The sequence below is a fragment of the Stenella coeruleoalba genome, assembly GCF_951394435.1.
Source record: "Stenella coeruleoalba genome assembly, chromosome: 15".
Taxonomy (NCBI): Eukaryota; Metazoa; Chordata; class Mammalia; order Artiodactyla; family Delphinidae; genus Stenella; species Stenella coeruleoalba.
The window spans coordinates 51,359,843-51,387,346 of record NC_137161.1 but is presented as its reverse complement, the minus strand read 5'-3'; the positions used below and the strand labels follow the sequence as shown (position 1 = coordinate 51,387,346).

The window sequence follows — 27,504 nt, the reverse complement described above, 5'->3', positions numbered from 1 at the left end:
CTCATAGATGTGAGCAGACCACTGAGTTGGGGTCCACAGGACCACCCTCTGAGTCAATGATTTTTTAGGAGGATTCACAGAACTCAGAAAAGCTGTTGTACTCCTGGTTATGGTTCCTTACAGTTAATGGATACAGATAACATCAGCAAATGTCAAAGGTGCAGAGGAGAGTCTGGAAGAGACCAGGTGCAGGCTTCCAGTTGTCCTCTTCCAGGGGAGTCAGGTGGGCAGTGCTTAATTTTCCCAGCAATGACGTGTGACAACACTCGTGAAGTTTTGCCAACCAGGGAAGCTCACTGAAAGTTTGGTGTCTAGAGTTTTTACTGGGGTTTCATCACATAGGCATGGAGGGTCCATGTGGCCAACATTATTTCTCAGATTGCAGCCCTTCCAGAGGTCCAGCTGATCCAGTGTGACCCAAAGCCCCGCCATAAATCACATCGTTATCATCAACTATCCGGAGTGGCCTGAGGCCCCAGGTCTACAAAGACAGTCTTTTCAGGCAGGACATTCCAAGGGCTCAGAGGTTATTTCCTAGGAGGTGGGCAAGGGCCAGTCCTTTCTTTGGATTGTGCAGGGTTTGAACATCCTAGGCCTGTTCAGTTAACCTTTTACTGCACAGCAACCAAGGATGAAGAAATATTTGTGCATGCACCAGAAGGATCTATTTCAATAAACTGAACGGACTCCAAGGAAACCAGAGATAATACAGTAAGTCCCCTACATACGAACGAGTTCCGTTCATAAGTCCAACAAAGTTAGCTGAGGTACCCACCTAACACAATCGGCTATATAGTACTGTACTGTAATAGCTTTATAATACTTTCACACAAATAATACATAAAAAACAAACACAAAAAATAAAGAAAACTTTAAAAAATATTTATTTATTTGGCTGCGCTGAGTCTTAGTTGCAGCACACAAGATCTTCGTTGTGGCATGCGGGGTCTTTAGTTGTGGCACTCGGGAATCTTTTAGTTGTGGCATGCAAACTCTTAGTTGCAGCGTGTGGGATCTACTTCCCTGACCAGGGATCGAACCTAGGCCCCCTGCACTGGGAACATGGAGTCTTAGCCATTGGACCACCAGGGAAGTCCATAAAGAAAACATTTTTTTTTTTTTTTTTTTTTTTTTTTTTTGCGGTACGCGGGCCTCTCACTGTTGTGGCCTCTCCCGTTGCGGAGCACAGGTTCGGGACGCACAGGCTCAGCGGCCATGGCTCACGGGCCCAGCCGCTCCGCGGCATATGGGATCTTCCCAGACCAGGGCACGAACCTGCATCGGCAGGCGGACTCTCAACCACTGCACCACCAGGGAAGCCCCAACACTAATGGAATTTTAATTACATAAAAGATTAGAGAAAAATGTGTTGTTGGGTGACCTGGCATTCCATTAAAAGTATTGAGTTTCTCTGGGGAAAAGTGGAGAAAAATGTTTTGCTTAGAGCATCCAATGAGATTTTGAATGAGTGAGTAAAAGGGGAAGAGTCGAGAGTTTCAAAAATGCACAGCCAAGTTTTCCCCTTAGGATGGGCCTCCTTGTCTGGTAGCAGTGACCTGAAGGCAAGCCCGGGCACAAAGGCCAGCTTTGGACTTCCCTTGAGGCGGGGACAAAATGCCCCTTCCCATCTGATCTTTCCCCCTCCCCCACTCAGCGGGCTCTTCCATCTGATTCCTGGGGCCTAAGGCGTCAGATGAGGCCACGTGCAGGAGTCAGCACCCACACCTCGCCCCAGGAGTCTGAGCCCAGGACTCAGGATCCAGCCTGCGAGCCAGGGTGGGACTCCTTGCAGAGGGCTGCAGGGAGGTGCCCACCAGCTCTGAGTGCGCTGGGGACAGAGGCCCTCAGTCTGCTGTGCCTCAGGCTGCAGAGCACAGAGGGGTCTTTGCAAGCCCCACATCCAGAGGGGAGGGAGGCAAGGATGTCAGCCCTGACCCACCCCCAACCCACAAGCCAGCCAGACCAGCGTCTGCCTCTGCTGGGAGAAGGGGGCCCAATTGTTCCAGGCTCCTGACAGAGTGAGATCTGGGGCACGCCCACACAGGGGATTATGGTTTCAATGCTGCTAAATCCCCTTGTGGGCAGCCCTGATCCCAGGGGACAAAGGACCTGTGTTGAGTCTCCCGAGCGGGCTCACAGCCAGCACTGGGCCAGGGTGGACAAGGGGGCCGGGCTCCTCTGAGGGTGGGGCTTCCAGCATAGGTATGCATGGTGTACACGGCTGTGCAGGTTGAGTGCAAGCTCCTGGGTGTAGGGAAAGCTGGGCAAGCGTGTGTGTGTGTTAAAGGGTGCATCCACGTGTGAGCCTGTGGTGCACACGTGCATTTTGAACGCATGTGTGTGCATGTGCATCCCTTATAAGCATGCTCATGCACTCTATGAAAATGCACCTCCCGTGTGCTCTCGGGCATGTCCTGTCAACCCTTCCTTGTCCAGGCTGGCAGCCGTTTCTTCCTCCAACTTCCACCCCAGGGACTTCTTCTGGAGTCCCAGCCCAGACAGACCCTCCTTCTGGGCTCAAACCCTGGCAGCCTGCATCTAGAAGGAACGTTCAAGAACAGACAGCATTATCAGAAAAAGTGCCCGAGGGTGGGCTCGGACAAGAACACAAGTCCCCTTTGTGATGTCTCTGGGCCCTTTCCTCTAGGAGCTGTGCCTGCCAAGGTCCTAGGCCTCTTCCACCTCCGCCTCCCCCAGGAGGATTCCAGGGCCTCGGGAGGGTTTCTCTGCCCCTCTGCAGCCTATTGGCCCTGCCCTTCCCCAGCCCAGCCTCTGATGCATTCATGGGGCTGAAGGCCTCTGGTGGCTGGGTGAAGGCTCTGGAGGACAATGGGGGCTCTCATCTTTGCAACATGAGTCAGTGGTGGCCTGAGCCCTAGGAGCCTGTCCAGGGAGACCAGTGCATGGCCAGAAGGAGGGGTACGGCTTTCTGGACAAAGCTGCGCTCTGCTCCCTTCTGCCCACTAAAGGCTGGTTGTCAAATGAAGCCCCCAAGCCGCCTGCAGCCACGACCATGGGCAGGGCTGCATCTGTTGCAGGGTAGGGACAGGGATCCTGACTTTGTGGGTGAAGGGCCACGTGTTTCAGGTTTTCTGGGCCATAAAGTCTCTGTCACACCTGACCAGCTCTGCCTTTGCAGCCTGGATGCAGCTCCAGACGATATACAAATGAATGGGCAATAACACTTGTTTGTGGACAATTACATTGGCATTTCATGAACTGGCCATGAATCACATTCTTCTCCTGAAATTTTTCTAACCATTTAAAAATATAAAAATTACTCTTACCTCACGGATTGTGCAAAAACCAATGGAGGGCTGGACTTGGCCTTTGGACCATAGTGTACTGACCCCTGGCGTAGGGACCTGATGTAAGGAAGGAAGGTGACAGCTAGACAGGGCCTCCACCCTGACCCTAGGCCCCCCCAGCACAGCCATCTCGATGAAGCCAACGTCCCAGTTCCTGGCAGCCAGCACTTCCGAGTGAGGCTGTGAACACACCAGACCATGCTCTGCACCCCTTCTCCTTGTAACCACATGGGGGGGGGGGTTGGTTCAGGACACTGTAGTCTATGCCCAGCCTGTTTCCTGTGGCAATGCGTCAGCACAGCTGTGGGGTCCATTTCTTCTCCAGGCCTGAGTAGTTCACCGCCACAGCGAGGACACCACCATTCATGAAAACTGTCACCTAGACAGACAGGTCTGTTGTGTCTTATCTTGGGCGATTCCAAAGGCTGCTCAAAGAATAACCTGCATACCTGACCACAGGTGTAAAGCTTTTGTGTTCAGGCCCGTGGATGGAGAAGGATCTCACTGAATTCTCGTAACACCTGTGAGGGGGGTCTATTGCTACCCACATATAACAGAGGGGACAATTGAAGCATACGAGAGTGACATGAGCTCCCCAAAGGGCATGCCTAGGAAGTAGGGAAGTGGGGATTCAGACCCGATCTGGCTCCAGATCCATGCCCACAGTACCCCTATATTGAGGACTGTGACCCCATGGCTCTTCCCAAAGGTCAGGGAGGCCATGCAGACAGCCTGAGCTCCGTCCAGTCACAGAAAGCCTGGGCTTGCTGTACCAAGAGGGTCCCCAGATCCCCTGCCCTCAAGAAACACCCCATTCCCTCCCAGATCAAGTCTGACCCCTCGGCCTTGCCCAGGAGCTCTGGGGAGAACTGGCCTGGAGAATCACCCTGTCCCCACCCACAGCACCTCTGGTCCTGTGTCATTGCTGCTGGTCATCCCATAGCCCATTCAGCCCAGTTCATCCCCAGCTACACCAGACTCAGCACAAAGGAAAGATCTCAGACGTCTTCCAGTGACAGGCCATGGAGGGCCAGTGCCTGGGGTGTCTCTACCACCTGGCACCAGGCACTCAGAACTGGACTGTCCACTTCGGCTGTCTAAGGGCCAGAGGGGAAAGGCCAGGGAACCCAGGGCTCTGCCCAAGCATGAATAAGGCCCTGGACCAGGTTCTGCACGAGGTAGGAGTCCTGGGCCCCATGAAGCTACTGGGGGCAGCTGCCCCGAAGCACCCCTGTGGGGTTGAACCCCGTTTGGTCAAGCTGGAAAGGGCTCTCAGGAAACCTCCCCCACCTCCAAAGTCAAGGTCAAGTGCAGGTACCCAGGAGAGAGACCCACAGGTGACAGCAAAATGCTTGTCACTGTTTCATTTTGTTTGTGTAGGCCACAGGGCCAAGACAGTAAACACAGCACATCCGGGATCCTCCCCCTGGATGGCTCTGGGGATTCCTCCAGGAAGAGCCCCCACTTCCCAGCTCCTTTCTGTCCCCCTGGTGGCCCCTTTGTTCCTTCATTCTGGAGGGGGGCCCATAGGGCCCAGGAGGGTATAAAGGGCCAGGTGGAGGGCGCCCAGGTACAACAAGACTCCCCAGTGCCAGGACTGGACCACAAGACTCTCCAGGCCAGGTAAGACAGTGCCCCCAGCCATGGATGGGCCAACGAGATCGGGTGGGACCCATCTCTGAGAGTCAGATGGCCTGTTCTCTTCTCTCCAGGAGGCCTTCACTCACCAGCCAGAAGCCATGCTGCTATGGCTGACCCTCACCCTTCTGTGGAGCCCCACCTGCTGGGCAGGGCGTAAGTCTGGCTGGGTCTCTCCCCTCCAGCCCATCCCCCTAGAGGCCACCCTCACCTCCCTCCATCCAGGACCTGGGGTCTGGGCCCAGCCCTTCTCACAGACTAACTCTAGTCTCAGGCGTGTCCCATTGTCTGGAGGGGGTACACCCTCTTCTGGGCAGAAATAACCAACATGTCCCTGTGTAGTTTTTTTCTTTTATCCCACCTGGTTCTTCATCTAATAGAGATGTACGGGCCCGGAGGAGGATGGCATTTCAGTACCTTTAAAGACTATGAAAATGAAATCACTGGGATTCGAGTGTTTGTAGGTGCTATCGGCATATTTAAGAGGTGAGTAGGAGCAGGACCATGGAACCCCTTGCTGTGTCCCAACTCCTGCCCCAGTCTTGGGAACAGGGGTAGTGGGGCTTAGAGCCCCTTCTCCCAACACCCTCACTGGGTTCCTGATGACCCTAGGAGTTCAGTTGAGTCCTTGGAGTCCTGGAGCCACCAGTCATCACCTTTTTTTTGTCCCTTTTCCTCTGCTGCTTCCTCTCCTGCACACCAGCTCTACTCCCTTCTCTCTCCTCCTGCAAGTCCGGCCTCTGCTTCCTGGGTTGATCTAAAGGGAAGGGTAGATGATGCTTCTCCCTACTTTGTCCTTTCAACCCAAACTCAACCATAAATGGTCTCTCAGTTTGAGAATACCTGATGGGAAAAGCAGGAGAAAGGTCTGCCCAGTTTAGGGTCAAAGAGAAAATGAAGTGAGGGTCAGAGTGCACCACTGATTGAATACAAGAAGTATATAGAGGCAGCAAGCCCAGGGTCTTCCACTAATGATGGGGTGGGGGCGTTGCTCAAGGTCTGGGGTGGATCTTTGCTCTGCATTTACTGGGTCCCAGGGACCTGGGAGAGGGAATGGGCCAGAGCTGCAGACACTAAAGGAGACAGAATGTGGGTGGGGCCAGATGAGGAGGGGAGGCTCTGGGACAGGCACCAAGGTCGGGGAAGGTCACAGATAAGAGTCACCTACTTCTCAGGCCTGCCACCTGGACTTGTTGGAGTGATTGGGGCTCCAAAACCTGGGCCCAGGGACAGCTCCCTGCTCTGAGTCATGACAGTAGCTGGCACCTCCTGAGCATCATGGTGACTGGGTACCTTGTGGAGCTCTCCTGATGGAAGGTCTCAGTGACTGCTCCCCCAATCACTCCCACTTTGCAGATGAGCACACTGAGGCCTGCAGTTGCTAGGTAGCAAGCCCAAAATCACAGAACTTGAAAGTAGCAAAGCAGGGGATTGAGATCAGGAAGCCTGTTTCAGGCACCCAAAGTCACGTGCTCAGGGACTTATGCTGCAGTGACAGGGCTGTCCTTCTTGCTGGTGACCAGGGGATAAAGGACCTGGGGGTGGTGAGTCACCTGGATCCCAGGCCTTCAAAGCTCCCCCTTCCTCCCAGTATCCAGGTGAGGTTTGGATCCCCTGGAGTGAAAAATATGGAGTTTCAGGTGCGAAGCCCCAGGAATGCCTCCTGCTGCCAGGTTAACACATTATAGGAATCTATGGCTCCTACAAGCTTTTCCTCCAGCACCTGGTCATATACACCGACTTTGAGTACTGGAGAGGAAGCACTCTCCACACTTGGAGAGGAAGGTGGCAGGACCTTTTTTGACTCCCCAGGTAACAGTAAGGAGGTGCTCACTGGAATCTTTGAGCATTACAGGCTCCTGGGCATTTCCAGTATCGGCTTTGAGTGGGATTATCCTCTAGTAACCTTGAACTCTGTTCCACCAGATAGCACCACAACCTAAAAGAAATGAGTGCTCCTGGGTCTCCAGGGCTGGGACCTGGGTTACCCTGCTGAGCCCATCTGGCTGGTGGTGGGCTTCATGCACAAGGGAGTCTGAGTTGAGACTCTGAATCAGAATCCATCAATAAATCAAGCTTCTGAAGCAACAAGGCGTCCAGGCATGGTCCTTGAGTCTGGGATAGAACACAGCCTTCTGAGCTTGTGGGGGATGAGGCCTCCGGGGCGGAGCTCACTGAGCAGAGCTGCAGGACGAGGCAGGAGGTGGGTCTGACACCCCAGGCCTCGGTGATTTTGCCCAGGATGCTGGGCCTGCCCGTGCAGACCCCAGGCAGATCCCATAATCTATGAGGATTCCTGGCTCCGAGGATGCCCCATCCCCCACTCCCTGCTACAAGCTCATCCAGGTGGCCTGTGCTGCCCAGGCTCAATTCCAGGCTTCTCTGAGTGTGCAAAGGGCTTCAGGGAAACCATTCATTCATACATTAATTCACTCACTCAGCATACATTTGCCAAGGCCTGGTCCACAACAGGCTCCCTGGACACCAGAGAAATTAAGAGGCCAGCTATCCAGCTGGGGACACCCGATGGGGGACAGGTGCAGAAGCAGATGGAGGCAGTTGATTACTGCATCTGAACTGATAGGGACAGGTGTAGCGCCTTGTGTAGCACATGCCCAGTGATGGGGTAGGCTTCAGGGAAGCCTTTCTGGAGGAGGCAATATCTGAGCTAAGTCCTAAAGGCTGAGTGAGAACTGGCCAGGTGGGGACAAGGGGAGGGGGGCATTGCAGACCAAGAGATCAACATGGGCAAAGGCCAGAACCAGGGGTAGTCAAGCACAGCACTCCTTGAAGAGTGGTCATTTGTTATAGCTTAAAGGAAAACTAAAGCAGACCCCAGGCCTTTCACATTCTATCAAATGCATCCATCAAACTGCAACAGCCAAACACTCAGCCACGGTGTAAGGCGCCAGGCCCTGTCCCACCTCAGCTCCCTGCCCCAGCAGCCCTAGAAGGACAGGACGTCTATTGTCCCCATTTGCAAAAGGAGGAAACGGAGGCCCAGAGAGCACAGTGGCTCGGCCTGTCACACAGCACTAAGTGGCAGAGTCGGGATTCAGGTTGAGGAAGTCTGGCTGCAAAGTCTGGGCTCAGAACCGCAAAAGTTTCCTAACGGATCCTCATGTCTCTTTGTGATACTCACTGACATGTTCCTCTTCTCTAATTCTAATTTTACATGCTGGTTGAGAGTCACTTAGTGGTTCTTAACCTGGAGTCTGTGGGAAAATTCAGGAATCCTTGAACTCGGATCAGGAAAAAAGCACTGATATTTTCATTGTCTTCTACTGGAAATTTCATGTTTCCATTGGTAGAAGGGACCTGGGACCCCTCTTTAACAGCGCCTGTGCCTCTTCATATCAATTAGAGTTGTCCCAGATAGCTTGAAATTCACACTCAGCACTGCTTCCAAATTATGGGTGTCTGTGTTTTGCTTTTTCCTTTTTTTTAAACTTTGGCCACGCCCCACTTGTAATGCAGGATGGTTCCCCGACCCCAGGGATCGAACCCTGGCCTCTGCAGTAAAAGCACCTAATCCTAACCACTAGGCCACCAGGGAACCCCCAGATTTGCCTTTTACTGAATCAATAATAAAAGCACAGGTGTTCATAGGACACTTATAAGGCACGTTTTAACAGGTGTATCTGCAGCTGCTTTGCGGGACGTTCTTTTCTTCTTGTGTCAGGGGAAGGCAGAAGGAGGGAACCAGAAAGGGCAGCAAAACTCATAATAGAGATTTTCCAGTCTTAGGCTTGGTTAAGGGGAATCTCCAGCTCTTTGTCTGCGCTGTGCTGAGTATGGTCTTTGCTGAGGGCTTAGCAGGCTGGCAGCTCTTCTACATTTCCTCCTCCCCAGGTGGGCTCCCCACTTGTCACAAGGGGTCGAATAGGTGAAAGCCTGTCCTCCTGTGTGGTCCCTTGGGGAGATGGGTTGGATTGTGCTGAGCTCTGCATGTGCCCATTAGCTGGGGGACGTTTGCAAGAACCAGGGACAGGGAATGGGGCTGAACGCTGGCTGGGAAGAGGCCGAGGAGCCAGGGGTGCCTGGAGCTCAGCAGGGGTCTCCGTGGATCAGGGGCAATGGGGTGCGGCAATGATTGCCTGACTCGGGACTTGTCACTGGGGTCCTGCCTGGCCTTGGCCACCATCTCCCCTAGTGACCTCAGGCAAGGTGCGGAACCTCTCCGAGGCTGCTGCTTCAGATACAGTGGGAATAAAGCAGTGATGTGATGTCACCAGGATCAGGACACTAGTCTGGAGGCCTGATCCGAGTGATGCTCCCCCAGCAGTGTTATCCGCAAGTCCTTGGATGGGGCAGTGGGATTAGACTTCTAATTTACTTAGAAGAGCACAAGCAACTCCACCTAAATGAGGGAAGGGTGGGGCCCTGTCTCCCACTTTCTCTGCAGCCGGCCTTCTGTTCCGTGCAGTTGCTTCTGTGTCTTCAACCCCTTGGGGGTCACCTAGGGCAGAACCTGCCTGATTTCTTCCTCCTCACATACCCAGGCTCTGTGCCTCTTGGGTGTTTCACAGCAAACATCAGTCCTGGAGTCGGGGGGGGGGGGGGGGGGTTGGAGGGGGGAGTGTGCGGCCGGAAAGTCCGCCTCCCTCCCAGCATCCGGCTGAGGTTTAGGGCGCACTGGAGCCCGCGGTAAGGAGCCCCCAGCGGTAGCGGGCCGGAGTCCCTGCAGTAGACGCGCTAGAGGGTCACCCGGGCGGCCTGCATCCGGCATCTGCGCTGCGGCACCAGCAGGAGGCGCCAGGCCACCATCGGGTACCGCGCGGGGCTGCGGTTCAGCGCCCGCCCTCCCGCCTCCCGGCTGACACTCCCGTCCGCCAACGGCCAGCACCTGCTCCACTGCCTTTCGGGAATCGGCTTCAAGTGGGGATTTGGCCCCGAGAAGCCGTCCGCCCAGTCGGCCCGCCGCGGTGACCAGAGAGCTGATGACCCGCGCGGGGAAGCAGGACCCAGCGAGGCCCAGTGCGGTCCTGAGCCGGTCTCGGGTCCCACCACGCCCTGCTTCCTCGCGGCCAGGTGGTCAGGACCAGAGGCCAGGTGACCCCGAGCTGGTACCAATCGGCAAGGCCAGAGTGATGCTGAATGCCCGTGTTGAAGAAAGGTTCTGCACACACGTGAGCCCGCCTAATTCTTGCCCCCAAGGGGAGTGGCTCCAGGCGCCCCCAAGCTCCCTGGGCCCGCGCACTATGCGAGCCTTATATTCTGATGACCGGAGGTTCTGAGAACAGCGTCTCAGGACGCTGTCTCCACCACGCGTGACTCCGTGGGGCCCGGGCAGGGCTTGGCCCGGAGGACACCTCAGTGTTTGCAGTGGGAATGATGAAGGAATTCCCAAGAACCGGCTCCCAAATAAGGATGAACCGTGCCCAGGAAGGTGCTTCGCAATTAGTCCCCACAACAGCCCCTGAGCTGGCGCCACGCCTGCTCCGGCCCCTCCCTCCCCTCCTCCCCCCACCCGCTCCTCTTCCGGCTCTCCTCCAAATGCTCCTCTTCTCCTACCTTCCCCAGTCTAAGGCAGTGACTGCTGTGGGGATCAGTGCTGTCACTCTTCCCATCAACACTGTCCCATTCTGACCCTCGTTGTTGCCAACCAGGAAGCACTGGGAGGCGACCCGCTCCCAGCTGCCAGCCCCAGGAAAGGTGGGCCCCAGAAAAGGAGTGGAGTCTCCTCAGTACTGGAAACATTTCCCTTTTAGCAAGCCAGGGGCAAGGAATTAATTATGCAACAGAAAGGAACTGGTTCCAGAGTGCTGCTTGTGAAAACTGCTTTCTGTTGCAATGTTTTGTGTACGTGTGTGAGTAATTCTCCTGTGACTTGATTTATTCCTGCAACAGGGGTGGATGGATGGATGGAAGGATGGACTGAAGGAGCAGTAGCATCCATCCTGCACCCCTGTGGGGCCAGGCCTAACGCCAGATGGTTTCACAATTGTTCTCTCATTTAGTCCTCACAACACCTCTCAGGTGGGTGTTAACATCCTATCTTTACAGATGAGGGAACCCAGGCTGAGAGAATTGTTGTAATTTACCCAGTGGTTGTGGAATTTAAACCTACTATCGCTCTGCCCCCCCCACCCCCGCTCCCCTGTTCAGATGTCCATCCAGTGCCCATCTGGGTGCCATCTGGGGGGAGAGATGTCCTTTCCTGAGTATCCCCACACACTTCAAAACTCACACAGCAGGCAGTCTCCTTGCAGGTTTCTTTCCGCTGCTCTGGGAACTCGGGGCCCAGAACTTACAGGGACTTTGGCAGAGCCGGCCTGGCCCCTGTGATCTCCTTCTCAGTGGTTCTACAAAAGTTAAGAAACCGGGCACATGTCAAACCTGAGCCCTGGGGTCCAGGCTGACGGAGGGACGGTTTATCCTGGGCTTGGATCCTGCTCTTCATCTGGCCTTTGGTCAGAAGTCAGCCTGTCAGCCTTCGGAACATCTGCATACATTCTAACCTCTTCCTTATCCACGTCCTGGCTGAGTCATGGAGGGTCGTTTGTTTGGGGGCTGTGAATTGTTTCTTCTCCACACACTGAACTCCCAGCCCCTAACCTGTCCCTGGACAGTGTCACTAGTCCCAGGCCCACCAGAGGCCCACCAGGGTGCAGGGACCACCGGCCAGCCATCAGGGGGCCCTTGAGAGACATTCAGCCGTGCAGCCAGGGTGGTTGGGCAGCCAGATGCTGAGAGGAGCTGCTGGAGGTGGGGCAGCTCCTCCACTCCACCCCACCCCCAAGGGGCCCCAAGAGAACCCTCTCTGTCTGTTGCACCAAGCCGGGGTTGGGGTGGAGTTTTATGAGCACAAGTGTCAGTCTTCCAGATCCTCTGCAAACACCCTCTGGAAGTGGCCAGGGAAACAGATGACAAAGGGGCTGGTGTGTGTATCACAACCAAGGTCAGGCTGCAAGGTCTCCGTGGGTTTTGCTCTTGGTTCAGGCTCCTTCCTCCTCACTCACCATCGGCACAAGTGGGAGGTGGGGTGGGGGGAGGAGGCACCCCTGGCTGGGGGAACTGAACCGTTTCTGCTGTCTTTTGCCAGCAAATGTGGGGCGCTCTGAGGAACACACACACAGACAGATCACATACACACATGACACACACGCAGATACACCCAAACACAGACACGTACAGAATGTACACAGACACATAAACACACACACACATGTACACATATAGATGCATAGAGACATATACAGACACACACAGATACATACACAAATACAGACACACACGCAAACATATACACACAGAAACATAAATGTGAACATACACATGAGGCGTTTTGCTTAAGTGAAGGACCAGCTATTCCAGGAGTCACGATGCACCAGAGTCACTTTGAGCTCTGGAGCCTCAAGCACCTGGGCTGTCACCTTCAAATCCCCAGTTTGAGGTCCATTTTTTCTGTGTCACCTCCAAGCCTCCTGAATTGCAAATCCCACCAGAAGGGTGAGTCTGGACTGCATCACTCAGAGTTCACAGGGCCCCAAGCAAGAGTAAGGCCACCGGCTCAAGCAGGGGCACAGCGTGGAACCCAGAGGTGCTTGAGGGAGACTTTGCCAGTGTTCCCCATCCAGTCTGTATAGGTTGGCACATGGGTGTAGACACCAGGCTGGTATGGCCCAACGCAGCCTGATTCCCAGCTTACAGTCCCAACCGGGATCCAAGCATCATAGATGGAACAGAGCAGTGGCCCCCCCAGTCACCCCAGGGACAGGGAGGGCAGGAGCCGAGCATGAGGCCTTCCGGAGCCCATGGGCCTGCGCACCCTCTGCTGAGGTCACAGGGGCTGGGCAAGGATGCTGCTCCCTGTGGATGCTGGGGTGTGGGGGTGGGGACCGAGTGGGGACACGAAGAACCTGGAGGGTGGATGGAAGCCACCGTCACCTCGCAGGAGTCTTTTTTCCCATCACAAAGAGGCACGGAACATGTCATACTGGATGAGGCCCTTCCTGGGGAGGCTGGGCTATCCTAGGTGCTCACCTGCTAGTACGTCTCCCAAACCCAGATGGGCCCAGCCACCGCCGGGAGGACCCACGCTAGGACTGGATCTCCTGCGCCTCTGCCCACCCAGCTCCTCCCGCCTCCCAGAACCAGGAGGCAGGGGCTGGGGCAGTAAGTTCAAGCCCCAGGCATCTGCCTGGGAACTGAGGGCCCTACTAATCTCACAGCCTCTCAGCCTCAACTGCACTGGCTCCGCCACGGGCAGAATCCAGGACACTGGCCCAAGGCCCCCAAGTCCTATGCAGGTCCCTGTGGTGAGAGGGCTCAGGGAGTCTAACTGCACCAGGAATCTGTCCCCTGGGCCACCCCTGCCCGTGGTCGAGGGTGGACAAGGAGACTGTTCACAGACACGGAGGTCAAGTTGGGATGGGAAAGGGAGGGAGCGACCCACCTGCCTCAACACAGTAGAGCTGGGATCCGAACACCCAGGAGGCGCTGATGATCCCACATGCCAGCTTCCGGGGATGATGGCGCTGGGAGTGTCCCCACTATGTCAGCACCAGGGTCTGTGTCCCCCAGGTGGGCCTCGGCCGCCCCTGCCCTCCAGGAGACTCTGCAAGACCAGCAGGGAAGTAGCAGTGTGGGATGCCCTCCATGGAGCCCCAAGCTCTGGGCGAGCCCGCCGCCCAGCAGGGCTGAGGGGCCGCCCTCACTCGTGCTGCAACGGCAGCAACAACCACTACCACAACCCAGTGACAGTGGAGACAGCACCCACAGTGACCACAGCAAAAGCAGCAGCAGCAGCAGTAACAAAAACGACACACAACCACGTGAGTCAGGGCATCCATTTAGCTTCCTGCTCACACAGACCCTGAGTCCCACATCCAGAGCCGGGTGTAGAGATGCCCCTTCACTCTTGCTGGAGACGCCGTCCTGTTTAGTAAAGCACAGCTGTTCCAAAGCACACGATCAATCAATCAATAAAGACCTAGGAGGGAACAGACGCAGGTGCTGCCTCTGCAGCTAAGGAGCCCGTGGCCGCCCTCCACCCGCCCCACTCACCCGAGGAAGCAGTAACGCCCAGGGCGCCCAGCTGAGGGGGGTGAGGGAGCCCCTACCCACGTGCCCCTTGAGGCCATCCTCAGCTCACCTGCTGCAGCCACATTCCTTCCTGGGCCCCTTGGTCTCCCATAATCTTCCCGGCATCCCTGGATAGGCCCCACCCCGGGAGAGACCGGCAGGTGGGGACGGGGCCCAGCCTCAGCCATCACATGTGTCCCCTCCTCTCAGTTTCTACTCCAGCACCTCCTACGCACACCCCACTGGCCCTGGACCCTTGGCTGGGACGTCCAGGGCTGGGCCAACCTGGAGGCAGCACATCCTTGAGGGCCCCTAGGAAAGACAGACCAGGGAGGCAGGGTCACCATTCTGGTCATAAAGTCACCCCGCTCTGTTAGACCAGGAGTGCAAGAACAGGGCGAATCCCAATTCTCCTTCTGGTCTGGGGGAGGCCACCCCAGATGGAAGGAGCTTCCGGGTCTCCTCCTTGATTCTTCCTCCTCCCACCTCCCCAGGAGGCTCGCTGGCCCCCAGGGCCAGGCCTCTGCCCCTTGGCCCTGTCCCAGCCAACCAGAAATCTCCCTGGAGGATGACAGAAGCAAAAGACCCAGGCCCCACAGGAGAGCAGAGGGGCCAGTGGCGGGGCAGGGCAGCGGTCAACAGATGCAGCAGCAGAAACAGGCAGAGGCCTGGCCAGCCGCATGACTCTCCACCTGCAGACACTGTTTGAGGGTCAGCATCCTTGGATGGCACCCGAGGGATGGTTGGTGGGTCCCTCACCGATGGCAGTCACCCGGAGCCCTGGCTGGGCAGGACCTGGCCCGCTCCTCGCTGGCAATCCTCTCGGACTCCTGTCCTGCCCCTTCCAGGGAGACAGCTGAGAGGAGGCCGGGTACCACAGGGCCCATCTGAGGCCAGTCCCTCCTAGGATCCAGGGTCGGTGGAGCTGGTCGGGCTTCCCCAGACTGAGATGTGAAAGCCACGTCATCCAGCAGGCAGCCCATCACCTCCTGTGTCCAGGAGACCTGGGGTCCCTACTCGCTGCTAAGGGATGGCCACCTGGCCTCCCTGTCCCACCCAGGGCACACGATGTCTCCCTGTGGACCGGCCACCTCCTGACTCCCTTCTTCCCAGAGGAAACTGCAGCTCACGGAGAGTAGAAATCTCTAGGTTCATGGTTAATCCACAGCAAAGCCTTCACTTTTCATTTGTGGAGTAGGACAAGGCAAGTTGAATTTAGTGAGTTTGACATTATTAGAATTTCTCTGATGATTAGGGACAGTCCCCACTGGGTCAGTTAGCAGAAATTAAACCCAAGGACCCCAAAGGCAAACCTCCTGAGTGATGTGCATCAATGGCAATATCTAAGGGTTGGAGCTCAGCAGGTGGCTGAGGCTAGATGCTCCTTTGAACATAGCCACCTGGGTGCTCTGCTCGTGGGAAGGGTGACTGGTCTCTGAGTGCAACCTGTAAGACCTGCAAACTTAGACCTCACGTGCAAACCAGGGCGGGCTGGCAGTGAGCTTGCGTATAGTGTAAGCAGGGCGAGGGGGAGGGCAGTGTGAGTCAGACTGCAGGCAGGAGGTGTGTTCATCGGCGTCCCCACTTGACCTTGACCCAAGCAGTGGAACCGAATTGAAGGAATAACACGACTTTCCAGTTCTCATAGGACTCCTCCCTACAGACCGAGTCAACCTGTAGGATTCTTGGATAATTTCTGGGCAGAATGGGGTGGCCTCAAGAAAGAATAGACTTCTGCTAAGGAGAGAACTCAGTGCTTGAGTGAATAATTAGAAAAACAAAAGAGATGTGTCCACATTGTCCACCAAACTGCTGACATAGACCATACTCATTACCATTACCATTAACTCAAGAAACATTTACTAACATTTTTTTTTTCCAGGACCGTTTTCTGGACACTGACTGTATCATGCTGGATAAGGTAAAGGTCTCACCTTTCATAAGCTCAGAATATTTCCTGGGAAAGATAACTGAGTAAATAGACAGTAATAAGAGAACATGACAAATGCAGGGACAGAGGTTTACCTTCTGGTTATGTGTGTTAGGGAGGGGATGATAAACAAGGAACAAATGAAATAAATTGTATATGTTAAATAGTAATAAATGTGCTGGAAAAAGAGAAAGCAAGGAAAGGAGCAAGAGTGGAGGGAAGGAACATTGTAAACAAGATGATGACATGGTGACATCTGAGTAGAGATTTGTAGGAAGGGAGGGAGTGGCCATGCAGTCCTGCAGGGGAAGAGGAAACCCTAGGTGCAAAGGCCCTGAGGCAGGAGCATGCCTGCTGTGTTCCCAAACACAGCTGGGAAGCCAGAGAGGCTGGAGCCCCACAAACAAGGAGGAGAGAGATGAGAAGGGAGGCTGGAAAGATGACATCATTTACTCTGAGTAGGGTTTGGAATAGAATGACAGGATCTGACTTAGGTTTTAAGAGAACCACTCTGGCTGCTGTGCTGAGAACAGCCTGGTGGGAACAACAGCCGAAGCAGTGGGACCAGTTAGGAGGCCATGACAGAAATCTGGGATAAAGAGGAAAGTCGCTTGGGATGGCATGGGAAAGAAGTGGCCAGATCTGGACGTATTTTGGAGATAGGATAGAACTCACAGGATGTGCTGATGGCTTGAACTTAGAGAATGAGAGGAAGAGAGGCGTAAGGAAGATGCCACAGTTTTGTGTTGTTGGGGTTTTTAAAATCAGTTTTATGGAGGTATAGTTTACACAGAGTAAATTTCACCATTTTTAATAAATTATAGTCCTATGAGTTTTGATAAATGCATCCAGTTATGTAACCATTACCACAATCAAGATATAAAGCCAGTTCCATCACTATTAAAAAATCCCCCTATGCCCCTTTGGGGGCAATCCTTTCCCCACCCCAGCCCCTAGCAACCACCCGTCTGCTCTCTGTCCCTATAGATTTGCCTTTTCAACAGTGTCATATAAATGGAATCATGGTGTGGAGCCTTTGGAGTTCAGCTTTCTCCCCTCGGCATCATGTGCTTAAGGTTCACCATGTTGTGGGGCTTCCCTGGTGGCGCAGTGGTTAAGAATCTGCCTGCCAGTGCAGGGGACACGGGTTCAATCCCTGGTCTGGGAAGATCCTACATGCCACGGAGCAACTAAGCCTGTGTGCCACAACTACTGAAGCCCGCTCACCTAGAGCCCGTGCATCGCAGCAACAGAAGCCACCGCGATGAGAAGCCTGCACACCGCAACGAAGAGTAGCCCCTGCTCGCCACTAGAGAAAGCCCGTGCGTAGCAACAAAGACCCAACGCAGACAAAGATAAAAGAGGGATTTCCCTGGTGGTGAAGTGGTTAAGAATCCGCCTGCCAATGCAGGCGACATGAGTTGGATCCCTGGTCCGGGAAGATCCCAAATGCCACAGAGCAACTAAGCCCTTGTGCCACAACTACTGAGACTGGCTCTAGAGCCTGAGAGCCACAACTACTGAGCCCGCATGCCACAACTACTGAAGCCTGTGCACCTAGAGTCCATGCTCTGCAACAAGAGAAGCCACCGCAGTGAGAAGCCCATGCACCACAATGAAGAGTAGCCCCCGCTCACCACAAATAGAGAAAGCCCGTGCGGAGCAACGAAGACCCAACCCAGCCAAAAATAAATAAATAAATAATTTAAAAATAAATAAATAAATTTATAAATAAAGATTTAAAAAAAAAGATTCACCATGTTGTATATAGTTTGTTCATTTTTGTTGCTAAGTAGAATTCTACTGAACGGATGGACCACAGTTTGCTTATCCATTCACCAGCTGAAGAAACATTTGGGTTGTTTCCAATTTTTACCAATTCTGAATAAAGCTGTTATAAATATCTGCATACAGATTTTGGAAGAATATGTTCTCTTCTCTCTTGGATCAATCTTAGGAGTAGGATTGCTGCATGGATGTTCAACATTACACGAAACAGTCAGCATGTTTTCCACAGGGGCAGTACCAGTTTGCACTCCCACCAGCAACATGTGAGCGTTCCAGGAGCTCTGCATCCTTGCCAACACTTGGTGTTGTCAGTACTCCAAGGTTCCCAAACTGAGCAGTTGGAAGGAAGGACAGCTGCTTTGTGCTGAGATGGAAATTCTGCCAGTGGAGCAAGTTTGAGAGGGAATACTGAGATTCATTTGGGGTCACCTTAAGGATGAGATGTCTATATGATATTTACAAGGGGATGTTGATTAGTTGAGTGGACATGCAGGGAGAGAACTCTGGAGTCACCTCTATGGATAGTGTGTAGAGCTATGACACCAGATGCTGTCACCCATGGATACAAGTAGGTGAAGGAGGAGAGAAGTCCCAGATATGATGTTGGGGCATCAATCACACAGAGGTTGGGGAAATGAGGAAGAACCAGCAAAATAGACTATGTTCTGTGAAAGTGATTATTCCCCCCTCAGTAAGAATTGAGACAACTGTGTCCCTGAAAACTGGTATTTGTCCTGGTTTGCCTGTGTGTGATTGTTTAGTAGCTGCCAACAGGAAATCAGACCCACAGGCCCATTGGGTCAAGGCCAAGTGGTGAGGCAGATGAACACAGCCCCCACAGTCTGACACACACCACCTTCCCGCATGCCCTGGTTACGCTCTTACTCACTAGCTGCCTGCCAGTCTGCCTGGTGTCATCATGTGAGGTCTAAGGTTGCAGACCTTGAAGGTCATACTCACAGGCCCAGTCATCTTTCCCATGAGCGACTTTGTGATACTATGAGCACAACGACCTGGGCACAGGTAGCAAAGTTTGGCTTGGAGCTGGGAAATCCATTGTCTCCACCTTCACGTAGAATTCCACACTCCCCAGCCAGTCTGGGGAGCTTGGGGAGCTTGCGCCCTTGGTGAGGAGACTGGTGAACTCATTAGGGTACCATCAATGGGGTCATGGTGAGACTCCTTCAGATGCCTCCCCGGGCAGTAGCACTGACTGGGAGACTTCAAGCAGGAAAGGGAGAGAAAGAAAATACTTGCTCTTGAGTAAGCATGATATGAAAACATGAAACTAACTGGGACACCCTCCGAAGGTCCAAAGCTCTTGTGGATAGGTATGAGCTCAAAGCCTTCATAATTTGGATAATTTAAGTGTGATTTGATTGCACTGACAAAATCTGACATACTGTTTCCATGATAACAGTGTTTATTGTAAAAAAAAAAAAAAAGCAAAAAAGTTTTCTGTCAATCTAAAACTATTCTGGGGGTTTCCCTGGTGGCTCAGTGGTTAAGAATCCGCCTGCCAATGCAGCAGACACAGCTTCGAGCCCTGGTCCAGGAAGATCCCACATGCCGCGGAGCAACTAAGCCTTTGTGCCACAACTACTGAGCCTGCGCTCTAGAGCCTGAGAGCCACAAGTACTGAGCCCACGTGCCACAATTACTGAAGCTCACACACCTAGAACCCGTGCTCTGCAACAAGAGAAGCCACCACGATGAGAAGCCCATGCACCACAACGAAGAGTAGCCCCCACTCGCTGCAACTAGAGAAAGCCCACGTGCAGCAACAAAGACCCAATGCAGCCAAAAATAAATAAAATTAATTAATTAAAAAACGATTGTTCAGAATAGTTTTAGATTGACAGAGGGTCTGAAGCAGGTATATCAGTTACAAAGGCATTTAGCTGCAGTAAAAGAAGATCAGACCAACAGTGGCTTGAAAGCACACAAGAAGGATGGAGGTGGCTGTCTAGGATGGAGGCAACTTCTCAACCATGTCCTCACACCCGCAGCTTCTGAATCTTTGTTCACTGTCTATTTAGGTGTTATTCAACTCGTAGCCTCATGTTGATAAGATGGCTGCTAAGGATTAGGCATTACATCTGTATCCAAGACTAGAAGAAGGCAGACGGTGGGAAAGGATAATGCCAACTGAACATGTTCCTGTTATCAGGAACAAAACAAAGTCTTCCCAAGAAACTACCCATCAGACATCTGTTTCCACTGGGACCTTGTGGGAGACTGTGGAAAGGAACATTTAGTTTTTCCAGTCTCTGAGGTGGAAGAAGGAAGGGAGGGGTGTTGGAATGGGGTTATTGGCTTAGCCAGCCAAAGGAGTCGGCCACTGAGGGACCTCATGGGGTTAGATGTGATTTACACACTTGTTCTGGATGCAGAGTAGAGACGAATTGGCAGGTCCCTGGTGTGGAAGTGAAAGTCTTCTAAAGAATTAAAGATCTGAGGAAGGAGCATGTGGAGGAGCAGTAGCCAGACCTCGCAGCCTATGACCAAGGCACTTCCATAGTAAGGCCATGGGTCACTGTGGCCAGATGGCGGCACCCCTGCCCTGGGGGAGGTAAGGAGGACTCTCCCTGGGGCTGCTCCATGTGGGGAGTTAAAGGTGAGTGGAGGCACCTGCTGGGAGCCCAGGTTGGCGTGCCAGCCCCTCCCACTGGCACTTCCCCTTAGCCCGACAGGCCAAAGGAGCTCCATGTGCGGCCCCCAGAGGCAGGAGGTGTCGGTGGAGCCGAAGCAGTGATGGCCCCCACCCCCGCCCATTTGGGGCTTGCTCCTGGCCTGGTTCCAACCAAGGGGCAAACAAGCTCTCTGCGATGCTGGTGTGGACCCCACCAGGGCTGGACTGACCACATTTCCACCTCCTGGGACCCCCACCCAACTGGGGAGGGAGTCACTGGAAATCTTGTCACACTTTGGAGCCGGGGCGGGCTCCCCACCCCATGGCCCAGCCCGTCTGTCAGGCTTCTTGGGGCTCTGGGAAGGTGCCTCCGGCTCTGGGATTCCCTGGAGGGTGATGGCCAGCTCAGAGAAAACCCACCCTCACCTGAGGGTCCCACATTTACGGGGTGACTTGTCAGCCCCAGTAGATGTTTCCTTTGTTTTCTTTAATTTTATTTATTTATTTATTTATTTATTTATTTTTTTGGCTGTGCTGGGTCTTTGTTGCTGCATGTGGGCTTTCTCTAGTTGTGGAGAGCGGGGGCTATTCTTTGTTGCGGTGCGTGGGCTTCTCATAGTGATGGCTTCTCTTGTTGCAGAGCATGGGCTCTAAGTGCACAGGCTTCAGTAGTTGTGGCATGTGGGCTCAGTATTTGTGGCTCACGGGCTCTAGAGCACAGGCTCAGTAGTTGTGGCGCACGGGCTTAGCTGCTCCACGGCATGTGGGATCTTCCTGGACCAGGGCGCGAACCTGTGTCTGCTGCATTAGCAGACGGATTCTTAACCACTGCGCCACCAGGGAAGTCCCCCCAGCAGATGTTTCTAGGTGTGGCCTTCTCAGGGGCTTCTGTCAGGATGCCATTGGAAGCAGAGGTAGAGGGCGGTGAGAGTCAGGGTGTGGGGGACACTGAGCCACAGAGGCCAGTGGCCAGAGACAGAGACAGAGAAGGAGTGAGGGGACAGGGACAGGACGTGGGGGAGAGAGGAACAGAGGAAGAGCCTGGAGGGCAGAGGGGGAAATGGAGGCAGCAAGAAGGGCAGCGAATGAGGCACTAGTGGAGGGGTATGGGGGGGAAGGGAGACTGAGTCCAGAGAGGAGGGTAAGTGGACAAGGGAAGCAGAGTGACAGGTAAAGCGGGACCAGGTCACAAAGGGGAGGGGCCTCACCTGAGCCACCTGTTCACCCCCCAGCTGGTTCCCAGGCCAGCGGGAGGCCAGGTTAGCGTTTGTTTGTTAATAAGACCAACCCCACAGCACTTATTAACATGGGGGTAATCAAAACAATATGAACAGAAGTTTTAGGACAGTGCTCGCAGTAAAGGATACCAACCAACCAAACCACACCTGTGCTGCCTTCTCAAGCTCACTGCACTGATTTTACATTTACGTTTCTAGTTGGAGACCCTGAGGCAGCCACTCAGCTCTGTCCTCTGCACAGCTGGACCTACTTGTCTTCCTGACTGTTAGAAAAAATCTCTCTCGCACATACTCATCAAACCAACCACACAGCCCTGCCTGCACATTCGCTTGTTTCTGGGAAGCACAGGTGGCGCTGATGGGGTACAGTATCCTGGGCCTTGGGAGGAGGGGCAGGGCTGGCCCAGGAGGCCAGAGGCCTGGCTGCAGAATGGTGGGCATTGGGAAAGGGGAGCATTAGCTCGGTCCCAGGCAGACCCTATGGTGGCCTAGGACCCAGCTCTCAGCCCCACCCCGTGGGGGCAGGTGAGGTGACTCAAGCCCCCACAGAGACCTGCTGTCTCATTGTTTTGCTCCTTCATTCCGGGGGGAGGATTCACAGAATCAGCAGTGAGTCACTGGCTGAGTCAGCTCCTGGGGAGTCCTGGCTGCCTCAGCCCAAATCTGAGACACCCGGCTCTAAGATGAGGGAGGATGGGGGACACCCCACTCGTGTGTGTGTGGGGGGGGGGGGTGTTCTCCTAGCCAGCCCTGTTTCGGAAATTCAACAGGCAGGTTGGGGACCTGCCTGGCCCTGCAGCCCCCAACACCCACCTTTCAGGTGGGAGAGCTGGGCCTCCCAGGTTGCTGGGCCTCCTGTCTCCTCTCCATTTGGTCTCCCTGGTGGCAAGGGGTTACAAAAGGACAGTGCAAAGGTCAGAAGTCAGGATGTTGAATCCTAGGTGGGCAGGACACCTGGGTCCCTGGCCAGACCACCATCCAAAGTCCTACCTGCCAACCCCCGTTTTAACCCTGACTGGACCCTTCTTCCCAATGTTCCCATACCCGAGGGAAAAAATAGGAGCTAGGGTAAAAATAATTTATTGAAATTGGAGGAATAAATAAGATGTGTGGGAGGAGTTACAAATAACTGTAAAAATCATTAACATGTATGTACACAAAGGCGCTCCGGGCCTCGGGGGTGGGGCCTGAGCCCAGGGGCGGGGCGGGGCCTCCCCGCGGAGGAGATCCGGCGCCGGCACTCGGGCGCTCCCAGAGGTAGACCGCTTATTTACAACGGAGGAAACAGCACGTGGTCTCCCCAGATCCCTAAACCCCGCGGCCCCGGGCGGCCCTGCGAGCTCGCCGCGCCCCCAGAGCCCGTCCCCGGCGTCCTGTGGGCCCGCTACCCTGCGAGTGCCCGCGGAGCTGCACCCCTTGCACGATCTTCTGTACCCAGGAGCGGTGGGCGGCTAGGCTGATGTAGACGCCAGGCCGGTTGCGCTCCGCACAGCCCTCGCCCCAGCTGATGACGCCTGCCAGCAGCCAGGTGCGCTCGACCTGGCACATCAGGGGGCCTCCGGAGTCGCCCTGCGGAGAGGAGGGAAGGTTAGGGACCCGCGTGGGGCAAGCGGTGAGCAGAGCCCAGGACCCGCGCCGCAGTAGGTGGCAGTTCCCTTCGCGGGGGACCATTTCTCCGACCTGGGGGCCGCGGCACCCTAACCAACGCCACCAGGACCGGGAGGGCGGGGAAGGACACACTTCCCAGGCTCACTTCCGGTAAGAAGCACTTTGTGCTAGACCTTCTCCCTCACAGCCCTGGAGGCAGGGAGGATTGTGACTTGCTTCACAGTTGAGGAAACCGAGGCTCAGAAAGAAGAAAACTGACCCAGCCCGGGTGTGGACCATTGCACCGTCCCACCGTGCTCCGCCACAGTGGTGGAGCTGGAGCTGGCTCTGGGGGCCAGGACCGTGGCACCCCTTCAGGAGGATGCCAGCTCCCTGAGAATGGGGTCAGGCACACCGGAGGTGCTCAGAATGTTTGATGTATGAACGGCTGAGCCAGGCTGGGGCCGGGTTCTGTAGGCATCTATCTAGGGGGACTACCAGGTCACAGCTGATTCTGGGAGGAGGCGCAGGAGCAGAGGGGTGATGGAGCTCAGTGGGGCAGGGCTGGGAAGGAGGTGGTGTGCTCACCAGACAGGCGTCCCGCTCCCCCTCCAGGTAGCCGGCGCATAGCATGTCCTCCGTAATGGCGCCCTGCCCGGCTCCCCGCCAGTACAGGCGGCTGCAGACTGCTGAGTCGATGATGGGAACCTTTAGCTTCTGGAGGGTCCGAGGGTCAGGCAGGGGCACTGGGAGCAGGGAGGAGAGAGTCAGGCTTGGGAGACTCTCCTGGTGGCCTCCTCAATTCCCTCCTCAATTCCCTCAGCAGCGTTTCTCAAAGGTTAAGTGGATCAACTCTGTCAGGCTCTCCCACAATGCCTGCAGAAAGCCCAAATTCCAGGACTCCACTCTGGATCTACTGAATCCCAAATTAACGTGCAGCCTGAAACTCTGAATCTTTAACGAGATCTCTGATGCCAATGAGATGGTTCAAACCAATGGTCCAGGCTTGTCCCATCTCAGGCACTACTTTATCCAGCACTGGTACTGCTACAGGCTAATGGCCACTCAGTGTTGAATCTTATTGGGACTTGAGGGACCCCTGCCATCCCTTAGGGGGATTGATCCTAGGGTTGGTCTGTAGACCTTCCCCAGTTCATAAATCCACCTTTCACAGGAGCCCCTAAGAATGACCGTGGGGAGACTGACTGAAACTTCAGAGTCAGTGGGGTCCCCAGACGCCCAAACTGGTGTCATTTCTCTTAATTCCTTTGGAATCTGGTTAAAGTTCCATATATATATGTCACTGCTTCTCTGCCTCTTACTTCATCGAATCTAATTTGTGTTTCTAGATGAGGTTTTCCAAACCTCCAGACTTGGTTTGCCAATTATATTTTACCATTTATGGAGACTGCATTTTCTCCTGGGAATTTTGCCTGCAATTGTGTCATGATGCCACCAGGGGGCGTTTATTCCAGATTTGGAATCTTAGGGCTGTTTTCATATTCACCTGGTTCAGCTTGGTCCCATAGACACCTCCTCTCAGCTGTTCCTATATCACTTAATATCTTGGTTGATCTGGCATCTTTGCCTCAGAACACAGCAAAAGGTACCTTTTAACTAGAAATGATCTAGAACTATCCACCTAGGCTTCTGTGTCATCACATCTCTGGGTCACAACCTGTCTTTTCTTCTATCTGTGTTGTGCTCTGCCTCTGGCCTCTATCCTTTGCTGCCCGTGGCACCTGTATCTCCCAGTGTCCACCGCCCTCTGTCCCCACCCACCCCCATACCCCTGGTGAGAAAGAAGCCACACCTCCATCGTGGATGCTCCCCCAGCCAGCAACCCAGCAGTTGGTGTCCGGAAGGAGATGGACGGAGGAATCAGGCAGGCAGATGGGCAGGATGCGTTCAGAGAACTGGATGGCGTGCTCCAGGTGCACCAAGGCGATGTCAGCACGGGCGCCTTTCTTCCAGGAGTACGCAGGGTGGAGCTTCACCCAGGCAATACCCACCTCCTGGGACCTCGGGCCGGGGTTCCCCAGCTGCCAGGCCCCCAGCAGCACAGAGAACAGGGCTGGTTTGTTCGGATGGCTAGAAGGGAGAGGGAGGGGGTGGCATCAGCCAGGAACCACTGGGTGTTCAGGAAGCGTCTGGGAAGGGTTTCTGGTGTAATGGCATATGAAGGCTCCTGGTGAGCAAAAGAGGCTTCTGGGGAGAAGCAGGGACTCTCCTGAGGGACCCAAGACTGGACTGAGGCCTGGAAGCCGGGGCCGTGTGGGCAGCCCGGGGTCTGGGGAATCGAGTGGAAGGGACCGGCTGAGCATACGTACCCCTTGAAGCAGTGGGCGGCCGTGACCACCCAGCGGTTGGTGAGCAGGGAGCCTGCACAGTGGTGGGTGCCATTCTTCTGGATGCTCACAAGCCAGGGCCACTCAGCATCGGTGCTGTCCTCACCACCCACGATTCGGTTCAGGCGTTGGGGCTTTCCACAGGCTGGGGGACCTGGCGGAGGAGGGGCCGGTGTGTCAGACCCTCAGGCACAATCCTCATCCCTTCCAGCCCCCCTTCCCTGCCTTCAGCACTTAGGCCTGTGCTCCAGTCTCCTCCCGCCCTGGCTCCGTTCTTTGCTGCCTCTTCCCCGGCCCTTCCACCCTCTGCCCTCCACTCTGGCTCAGCACTTGGTCCTCTAGCCCTTTTACATTCTCGGGCCGCTCACCCCCTCCTGGGCCTCTCTCCTCCGCATCCCGACTCGCTGGGCCGCATCCTCACTTTCTGGGCCTCTTTTCCTGCCTGCCCTTCCTCTCCAGCTCAAACACCCTCTTGCCCCACTGCCCGCTTCTGACATGTCCCCCACAGACAGACACACAGACACTACCCTGCCCTTCAGGCTTCCTCCCTCCCCGCTTCCCTGAGGGCAGCTCTGACTTACCAGCTGTCTTGGCAGCAGCTAGGGTGGCTGAGGGCAAGAGAAAGAAAGGGTCAGGTCGGTGGAGGGGAGCCCTGGTACCCAGCAATCCTTCCCGGTGGCTCAGTCCCTGGGGCCCTCCAGACCTTCCCAGGCGGGGCATTTCCTGGAGCCTGGGCAGGACAGACCGAAACCTCAGGCCCTCAGTGTGAGCTGCAGCCTTGGCCTCCCTGCAACTTCCTGTCCAGCCTGTGCCCGGGCTCCATCCAGCCTACCTGGGGGTGAGGGGTCAGCCCCTGGGGTGTCTCACTGAGGTGAGAGGGAGAACCCCCCTCCCAGGCCTTAGGTCTGGATGCCGCTGCCCCGGCAGTGGACCATGCAGACCCAAGAGACAGGAACGGGACATGAAGAGGGTAAATAACAAGCAGAGCTGAGCACACTGAGCACTGACTGCACTAAGCCCTGTCCTGGGCCCTGTAGTGCAGTGTTCTATGTACTCCTCACAGCTGTGGAGGAACCTGAGGCTCAGAGCAGGCAAATGACAGAGAGGGAGAGGGAGAGAGGGAGGTGGGGGAACAAAGCAACAGATGAGAGGGAGAGGAGGGATTCAGGCAGGACCAAGAGGGAGGATGGCTGGGTGGACAATGGGGAAGGGGTGGAGGGGGCAGCAGGCCCTCAGGACTCACCTGGAGCAGCCAGAAGCAGCAGGGAGGTTACAATGCTGAGGTAGTGCCTCCCCAGGGCAGGGAGAGTCTCGGGAACCACCATGGCCACTGCCGACAGGAGAGCTTGGATTCCCTGCAGGCCACCCCGGGTTTTATCCTGTGAGGCAGAATGCTGTTGGACCAGTCTCCCGAGTGAGTGGCTCAGTCCCGCCACCCCGGGCTGTCAGTCACAGGGAGGGGGTGGGGCTTTGGGGAGGAAATAAGCCGTTAAAGTCAGGGGTGGGGCTGGCGGTGGGGTTGGAGGGCTCTAGCTGGGACCCCTACCTCGGGCCTGGATCCGCGGACTCAGGTCTCAGGATCTGGGCTCTGGAGGGGCAGGAGAGGGAACTTGGGCCCTCAGGTCTAGGCTGGGCCTTGACCTTGACTGGAGGGGCAGGGCAGAGAAAGGCCCTTAAGCTTGAAGGGGGGGTGGTCCGGGTGGGGAAGGAAGGCACGCAGACTCTGGGGCCTGGGTCCGCGGTGGCGGGAGCCGTTGGGGAGGCCCTGGGGCCTTGGGTGGGTGACAGCGGGCAAGGGACTGCCCAGAGGCTCCCTAACGGCTCCTGTGACTCAGCGGAAGACCTGACCCAGCCCTGGGCTCGGGGATCCCGTTAACCCACTTGCCAGAAGGCGTGAATCAGACCCCCGGTGGCCACCTGTCCCGGGGACACCTTCCTGTGGGCCCTGTCACTCAGCAGCCTAAGGATTCATCTCTCACCTGGACTTCCAGGAACCCCAGGTGGGGCA

At 55.2% G+C, this 27,504-nt stretch overlaps 1 protein-coding gene across 1 annotated transcript; it reads right to left on the bottom strand.

The window, feature by feature from the left end:
- Window positions 1–22,724: 22,724 nt before the first annotated feature.
- On the bottom strand, window positions 22,725–26,821 carry LOC307198791 (brain-specific serine protease 4-like; the record flags this gene model as incomplete). Its single annotated transcript, XM_079946001.1, has 6 exons — window positions 22,725–23,130; window positions 23,737–23,894; window positions 24,962–25,239; window positions 25,479–25,650; window positions 26,078–26,104; window positions 26,740–26,821. The coding sequence occupies 6 exons, from the start codon at window positions 26,819–26,821 to the stop codon at window positions 22,870–22,872; spliced, it is 978 nt and encodes a 325-aa protein (XP_079802127.1). The 3' UTR covers window positions 22,725–22,869.
- Between the last annotated feature and the right edge of the window lie 683 nt (window positions 26,822–27,504).